At 44.5% G+C, this 8,768-nt stretch overlaps 1 protein-coding gene across 2 annotated transcripts; it reads right to left on the reverse strand.

Moving 5' to 3' along the window:
• Positions 1 to 94: 94 nt before the first annotated feature.
• On the reverse strand, positions 95 to 8,537 carry PPP1R14D (protein phosphatase 1 regulatory inhibitor subunit 14D). Of its 2 annotated transcripts, XM_017641196.3 has the most exons (4): positions 8,148 to 8,533; positions 1,597 to 1,680; positions 1,364 to 1,396; positions 95 to 1,157 (listed from the first exon to the last, which is right to left on the reverse strand). In XM_017641196.3, the coding sequence occupies exons 1-4, from the start codon at positions 8,403 to 8,405 to the stop codon at positions 1,092 to 1,094; spliced, it is 441 nt and encodes a 146-aa protein (XP_017496685.1). In that variant the 5' UTR covers positions 8,406 to 8,533; the 3' UTR covers positions 95 to 1,091. The 2 variants fall into 2 exon arrangements, with proteins under 2 accessions (XP_017496685.1, XP_017496686.1); XM_017641197.3 differs by lacking the exon at positions 1,364 to 1,396 and having other exon boundaries at positions 8,148 to 8,537.
• Positions 8,538 to 8,768: the final 231 nt, after the last annotated feature.

Here is an 8,768-nt window from a genome sequence, read left to right on the forward strand (position 1 = left end):
GGCCCTGAGCCAGAGACCTTGGAGAGATGGCAAGAGCAGAATAGGCTTAAGTCCAGTCCTGTGCAGTGAGGAGAAAGGTTGAGCCAGCCTGCAAGTTTCTGCAGGTGGGACTGTTCCTGCTGTTCACACAGTAGGCATGAATATTTGCTGAACCAAATTATGCATCCTGTTCCGAGCAGCCCAGCTCAGCCCCTAGGCTTCACCATCGGATTTCTGAGCCTCTGTAGTACTCAGACACTGCATGCACAATGATTACACACCCTGCTTCCTGCCTTACTCACAAAGGATGCCTCTTCCCAGGGCCCCCATCCCAACCTATCTGCCATTCAGACCCAGTGTGTGTTTCTAGCAACTCCTTCCTGACCTGACTCTCGGCTTCTCAGCCTGTACCCTTTATACCCTTCTGCTTAGCCCCTGCTTTCTCTCTTCCTGTCTCTGGCTACAGCTGCTCAAGGAGGAGTCCTCCACCTAAGGCCTCCTGAATCATTTAAAGGGGAAGAAGGTGAAACCTTCCCAGATGCCCCCAACCCAGCTAGGTTTTTCCTATTAGCTTTCCTCTGGGATTCAAGGCTAGTCTCTGCTACTTGGGCTCCTGTTGTTGGAGGTGCCAGGCGGCTCTGTGTTGCAGCCAGGTGCCGCAGCTTGGCCTCTGGGCCTTGTTAGATTGTGATGTCTCTAGCAGAATTGTGACCTTCCTCTTCGAATTTTTGGGTCCTGTTTGGATGGATGGATGGGGTGTGTGGCCACAGCCCAGTGACTCAGGATGTGCCCTCTGGTATATTGCTTTGCCCTCCCCCTCCCCCATCCCTCGGCACAGATATGCTCCACACTCCATTCAGCTGGGGCTCCTAAAGGTTTTATCCACTTGGTTGCCAAGGAAAGCATTGGGAAACAGCCATGACTGGCTCCCAGAAAGCCCAGCGACAGGAACTAGCTGTGACTGCACATACACTAGGGGTGTCCAAATGTCCCTCCTTGTCCTCCATGTTCTTTGTCTGTGTCCCAAGGAGTTGTTTCTCTCTCAGCCCAGGATCCAGAGATTCAAGGCAGGCCTGGCAGTGCTGAGGCTGTTGATGTTGGTCTCACAAGGCTTATTTCTGAGGCCGGCTGAGTCTCCGGAGTTTCTTGAGTTGACTAAGCAGCTCAGAGATAAAAGGCTGAAAGAGAAACAAGGGTGAGATCAAGACCTGAGGTCACACCCACCCACCACTCTGCCCTCCCTAATCTCCCCCCATTCTACCTCCCCAAAGTTGGGGAAGGAGAGAAGGACCTTGGGCTAAGCCTTCCTTTCAAATCCTCCCCTTCATTAGCTTCCTCCCCAGTGGGCCTCCTCTTAACCCCAGACCAACAGAACATCCCTTACCTCTGTGGGGCGAGGGCAGTTTTGGAGAATAGCCTGGGTAGAAGAGAGCAGAGAGTGGGTTCCTAAGCTATAACGCTTCTTCACAAGCCCCTCTCAGCCTCCCAGGGATTCTCCCTTTTGAACTGGTTGTCCTCATTCAAGGAGGCAGAGATTGGGGTTCCTTGGTTCTCCTTGGTCCAAGCCCAGCTTCCATCCCTCAGTGCCTGGGGCGAGGGGCCAAACCCCCATTTTACCTCCAACTGGGTCTTCTGCTCCTCTATGGATAGTTCCATGAGAGCCTCCAGGTCAATCTCAGGCTCAGAAGGACTTGGCTGATCCTGTTTGGGAATCACATGGGGCTCAGAGGGGCCTGGCCCGCTGGTGCTGCAGTGAAAGTTACTGTCAGACTCACCCATATCCCACCTCATTCCCCATGTTCAGTCCCTCTTTGTACACTACTCAAACCACCCATTCATACTTGCATTCAATAGGTAGTGAACAGTTACTATGTTCTACCTGAAATCGTGCTAGGGTTCTTTAAAAGGAGTGTCTGTTTGATTTCAAAAGATACATACATTGTCAGCAGGAATGAAAAATGCACCACTGCTTTGGAAAAGAGTTTGGCAGTTCCTTAAAAATGGTAAATAGAGAGTTATCACCTGACTCAGCCATTCCACTCCTAGACCTATGCCCAAGAGAAATGAAAACATAAGTTCACACAAAAATTCACACAGGATTGTTCACAGCAACATTATTCATAATAGCCCCAAAGTGAAAACAATCCAAATGTCCATCAACTGATAAATAAATAAAATATGATGCAGTCATACAATATTACTCAGCAATAAAAAGGAATAAAGCACTGTTTCATGCTGCAACATGGGTGAACCTTGAAAATATTATGTTAGTGAAAGAAGCCAGTTACAAAAGACGACATGTTTTATGATTTAATTTATAAGAAATGTCCAGAAGAGGTAAATCTATAGATGCAAAGTAGATTAGTGGTACCGATCTGGGTAGAAGAGATCAGAGAGTGGGTTCCTGAGCTATAACACTTCCCCACAGGCCCCCCATCAGCCTCCCAGGGATTCTCCCCTTTGAATTGGTTCTCCCCACTCAAGGAGTGGTGATGGTGGGGAATGAGGTATGACTGCTGATCACTGTAAGGCTTTGGCGGGGGGATAAAAAGTTCTAAAATTAGATTGTGGTGAAACCACTGAACTGTACACCATAAGTGGGTGAATTGTATGGTATGTGAATCATATTTCAAAAACACTTTTTAAAAGTTATTATAGCCATTGAAATAATTTAAACATTACAGAGTCTATCAAAACACTGAAAATACAAGCCATAGACTTGGAGAAAATATTTGCAAGAGACACATCTGCTAAAGGACTATTATCCAAAATACAGAAAGAATTCTTGAAACTCAACAATAAAAAGTGAACAACCCAATTTTAAAAAAGATCTGAACAGATACCTCACCAAAATGATATGCAAATGCCAATATCATATGTGATTACGGAACTGCAGATTAAAACAAGATACCACTACATACCTATTGAAATGGCAAAAAAATCAGAACACTGACAAGTGCTGAAGAAAATGTGGAACAACAGGAACCTTCATTCGTTGCTGGTAGGAATACAAAATGGTACAGCTACTTTGCAAGACAGTTTGGCAGTTTCTTACAAAACTAAACATACTCTTACCATATGATACAGCAATCATGCTCCTTGGTATTTACCCAAGTAAGGTGAAAACATATCAACACAAAAACCTGCATATAGTGGTTTACAGCAGCTTTATTCGTAATTGCCAGAGCTTGGAACTAACCAAGATGTCCTTCAGTAGGTGAATGGACAAATCAACAGTGGTACATTCAGACAATGGAATATTATTCAGTGCTAAAAAGAAATATGTTATCAAGCCATTAAAAGACATGGAGGAATCATAGAGTCATATAGTAAGTGAAAGACCCCAATATGAAAAGTTTACATACTGTATGATTCTGACAGTAAAAAGATCAGTGGCTGCCAGGGACTAGGTGGGAGGGAGGGATGAAAAGGCGGAGCATCACTTTTAGCGCAATGAAACTACTCTGTATGATACACTAATGGCAGACACATGTCATTATATATTTTCCAAATCTACAGCACATACAACACCAAGAATGAACCCTAATATAAACTATGGCCTTTGGGTCATTATGATATGTCAATATAGATTCACCAATTGTAACAGTGTACCACTCTAGTGGGGGATGTTGACAGTGCGGGAGGCTATGCATGTGTGGGCACATGGGGAATATGGGAAATCTATATTTTCTGCTCCATTTTGCTGTGAACCTAAAAGTGCTCCAATAAATAATGTCAATTTTTTTAAAAAGTCAACTCAAGGGCAAAGATTTATTGAACTTAATAATTTTTATAGCTTCATCAAGGACTTAGTGAAAATGGCATGGTGGTGATGAATGTAGCTACTAGTATAGGTTGGCACCATTTTCTTGATTCACACCAAGGGCTACCATTGTTTTTGCCTTAATAGTGAAATGCCAACATAGTTAAAAAGGCAAACATCTTAGTATTATTATAAAAATAATCATAGACCCCCTAAAAGAGACTTGGGAACCCCCAAGGTCATCAGAATACATTTCAAGAACTGCCACTTTATACGTTTTTCTATTAAGTTGTTCAGCTTTTTCTTACTGATTTAAGAAGTCTTTTTTAAATTTAGATTAGCTCTACCATTCCACACATGCATTCCAAATACCATTTGCTTTTGGGCAAGGGGTTCTTCCTATATTAACTTAAATATTTGATATTTATTTGCCTTTACATTTTTCTAGAGATTTGGTCATTTCACCTTTTCCATTTGATTATTTCATCCTTTAAAATCTATTTACTCAACAATTATGTGTCCTACTATTAACTCTGCACTGTGAACTCGGAAACTTCAGTGAATAAAATAAAGATCCTGCCCTCAAAGAGCCTACATGTTAGGAGCAATGGAGGAGACATAATAAAAACAGGTATAATAAGTAACTAAGTTATCTGATTTGTTTAAAGGTAAGTGCTATTTGGGGAATTTTTTGGAAGATGGAAATGTTCCATATCTTGATTGGGGTAGTCATTATATACGGTAAAGTGCATCCAAACATACATCTCAAAGCACCGTGCTTTACTGGGGTGGGGGTAAATTATTCCCTAGATTAAAGGCTACTCTAGATTCACCCTAATGGAGCTTAAAAACAAGCCTCAGAAGGATCTAACTGAACCACAAGTAACTAAACTGTCAACTAGAAAGAGGCCAAACATTCTTTAAAGGAAGAAAAAAACTCCAGTTACCCAACAATACAAAATTCATAATGTCCAGTGTCCAATAAAAATCACTAGTCATGCCAAGAAGCAGGAAATGTAACCTATAATCAGGAGAAAAATCAGTTAAGAGAAGCAGACCCAGAAGTGACAGAGACAATGAAATTAGCAGATGAAGAAAGCATGACCATAATAATGAGAGACATGGAAGTTATGAAAAAGAATAAATGGAGCATCTAAAGATGAAAAATATAATATTTTAAATGAAAAACTTACTAGGTAGAATTAACAGCATATTTGACACCACAGGAAAAAAACAATATATTGAACTTCAAGATACAACAAAAGAAACTAGCCAAAATGAAACACAGGAAAAGAACCTCGGGGGGAAAAAAGAACAGAACAGAGCCTTGATGACTTGTGCCATGATATGAATTGGTTAACAAGTGTAACTGGAATCCCAGAAGGTGGAGGGTGAAGCCAAATAATTAAGATACATTCTAATGATTAGAATTCTGCCTAGAAAGTATTAGTCCAGAAAAAAAAAAACCTTTATCACTTACGATACTATTTATAAATCAAATATAAGGTATGTGTATTACTGAGAGTCAGATTACCACTGCAGACTGGAGTTAAGAATATAGGCTCATATCATAATCTAAATATTTTCTTCAAGTATTTTTGAATTCTCAGAAAATAAGCAGATATAGCAAACAACTCCTCCTGAGATGAACAAGTGTGGTAAACATGTAACTCTATATTACATGTGGTGGTTTCCTGCCAGATACTGTCTGGTTTGATCATTTTCTTACTTCCAGTCCATTCTCAGTCCCCTTACTTCTGATGTCTCTCCACCATGGGAATCAGCAATGGAGTAAGATATTGAGATGAGCTAACAAATTTTGTTTCATATGTTCATTGACAATGAGTTTTTAAAGTTGGAAGTTTAATAGATTGCTTCTTAAAATGTTACCACGTCAAAAAGCCCGTATTTAAATGCCAGCCTGCCATCAGGAAAAAATAATGTCATGGAAACTGTAGGAAAAGAATGTTTCAAAACTGTGGGGTGGTCAACAGTGTCGTCTGCTCATATGTCCATCAGATTTAGTCCCAAGGCAGTGATTGGTGACCTTGGCAAGAGCTCTCAATAGAGTAGTAGAAAGAGAAGTGATTTCAGTGGTTTGAGTGGTGATAGGAAGGGGAAAGGTAAGTAGAGGATGTGATTGTGGACAGATCCTTTAAGAAGTCTTCTTGTAAAGGAGACATGAAATAGGGAAGGTAACTGGAGGGGGCACATTGTTGAGTGAGAATCTCAAGATAGGAGAAATTCATGAGTGTTTAAGTCCCTGCTTATAGCCAAATGCACACTCCACTTCTGGACAACAGGAGCTGTTGAACCCAGACTTAGTTCCTCTGAAAACCCCAAAGCAGATTACACACTCAGTGAGAAGAGGTAGGGCCCTCCCACAAAGGAAGGTTGGGTCCCATTAAACTAAACTAAACAATTAGTGATTCAACCCTGGAACCATTCCCAGTGGAACTATCCAAGGTGGGCCTGTTGCCGAGAACCCTGGTGGGCGAGAGGGGCTCTACGAAGGTACAACTGGAGCAGGGTAAGCCTGGAGACAGTGTTGCCTCCATCTCTGCCCAAGATAACCAGCCACCTGGGGCTTCCCCAGGCACTTGGCTGCTTCCTGCTGGAAAGAGTAGAGATTGGGAGAGGAATTACCACCTGGCACCTTTGGACAATTACCATGGCAACTGTAAGCCAGGTATTTTATTTCGGTCATTGCCTGGGAGCAGTCCTCCCACATGTCCTGTTTTCCAATGTTATGAGCTCATTAGTATACAGCTTTCCTTCTGCCTTGATTTTTCAAAACAAGGTTCTTTTGCTGTGTCTTTCTCTGATGCCTGAAAGGATTTGCCCTGAGGTGTCTGAAATACGAGACTTTTCTTACAAGTACACAATTTGAAATTGAAACTTATCTGGAAAGGGAAGGTGCTGGCAGTAGATGAAGGGCAGTGGAGGTGTCCTGCAAGGTCAGAGCAGACACAGGCCAAGAAAGCTTGTGTCTCCTTCTCCCAGTTTCAAGGCATCTCCCTACTCTCCATGAGTGAGCTCAGGTTGCTGCAGGGCACATGGGCAACACCCAACACCTGGACCAAACTGACCCATGACCTGTTCAACTTCACAAGACAGCCTGAGCCACATGCAACGCTCCTCCCCACCCCAACAGAGAGCTGCTGATCCACCCCTTACCCGGAAGAGTTGCAGCCCTTGCTGCCCCAAAAAGAAAAGACAAGCCCTGAGTCAAGAAGAAGAAACAAGGACCATGGTAGGTGGACAAGGACTCTGGTCTCTGGCTTGGTGCAGTGGGTCTCAGTGGGCCACACACTAGAATCAACTGTGGAGCTGATAAAAAAGACCAATGCCTAGACCCCAGCCTAAGAAGATTTCAAGTCAGTTGAGGTATAGCTGGGGCACTGGATTTTTCTGAAGTGTGTCAGGTGTGAAGCACTACTAGCTGCTCAAATAAGAGCTCAGGCTCTGCACAGAGCACCAGACACAGCCTCTGGTCCCCTGGCTTCCTAGCTGTGTGACCTTGGGCTACTTAACATCTCTAAGCCTCCATTTCCTCCATGATAAAACAGTACCTAACTAATGGAGTTACGGGGAAGGGTTGAATGAATGAATGTGTGTGAAGTGCTGAGCACTGTGCCTAGCACAGAGTTAAGTGCTCAATATGTTATTCTGTTGAAGCAGCGGTTGTTACTAGTCTAGGATCCCGATTTGGAGGTAAGTATCCCGTGAGAAGGGGTCAAGCCCCGTCCTTTTCTCAGGGTGGAGTTAAGAGGAGTCAGTCAGAGCCAGGCTGGGTCAGCTGCTGGTGTTTGCCATCACCATGGGTTAGCTCTGACATTCTAGTCCAACACTGCCCATTCTGAGATGATGGAAATCTTCTACAGCCAGGCTGACAATATGGCAGCCACTGGCCACATGGGCCTGTTGAGCACTTGAAATGTGGTTGCTGTGACTGAGGAACTGTATTTTAAAATTTATTCAATTTTTATTAATTTAAAGTTAAGCAGCTACACGTGGTTGAGAGCTACAGTATTGGACAGTGTAGCTCTAGACATGTATGTGTATTGAGGATGAGAGGACACAAAGAAAAATAGCCCTACTACCTCACACAAGTGTTAAAAGTCCTACAACAGAGATGTTACAGGCATAGCTCCATAGCCCCATTTTACTGATTAGGGAACTCTCAGAGATACACAAAGACCTGCCCCAGATTATGAAGAAAGTTAGAGGTAGAGGCCTGACCAAAGGCAGGCAGGTTTCTGGACTGTGAACCCATCGTCACCTGTTGGGCAGAGCTTTGTCTCCCTGGGAGCAGCTCCCACCAGCCCTCCCGCTCCCCCTGAGGTCTGCAGGCAGGCTCTCTCCTGGGCCCCTGTGTCCTTCCCCCTGCCCCCATGCTACCCACCTGGAAGAGCTCCTGCACTTTCGCATCCACCCACTGCTCCGTCTCCAGCCAGCGCTGGAGCTGCCCCCGGTCGTACTTCACTGTGAGCCGGCTGGGTCTCCGGGACCTGGACACTCTGGAGGGGGGGTCAGGGTGGGACTTGGACTCTGAGTCTGTGGATGACGTCCTCCTCCTTCCAGAAGCCCACTGGACCTTCTTACTTGGGTTGTCCTTGTCTGGGTTGGGAGATGTACAGGAAGCAGGGCTTGAAGACAGCATGGAAGGACTGGCCTGAACAAGGAGCTGGGAAAAACTGCCAGTTAGAGCAAGGGTGCCAACAGAATGAGAAGACAGAGAAAAGAGGGAGAGGCCAGCAGGGAAGAAAGAAAGGCGGAGGGAAGGAGGGCCAAGGCTTAGGGAGGGTGGGGGTCAAAGATCAACAGGCCTTGGTGCTGGGAATGCCAGTCTCCTGCCTCCTTGCTGCCAGTGAGTGGCACTCCTGAGCAGTGCCCCAGCCTCACCTTTCTGCAGTTGCTGGGGCCCAAAGTGATATCAACAGCAGATGAGCAAAGGTCAAGAGGTGCCATGCCTTGGGGGAGGAAGGAGCCCCTGAGTTCTGAGGGGTGTAGGGCTCTGCTCAGG

Source organism: Manis javanica, chromosome 8 (assembly GCF_040802235.1).
Source record: "Manis javanica isolate MJ-LG chromosome 8, MJ_LKY, whole genome shotgun sequence".
Taxonomy (NCBI): Eukaryota; Metazoa; Chordata; class Mammalia; order Pholidota; family Manidae; genus Manis; species Manis javanica.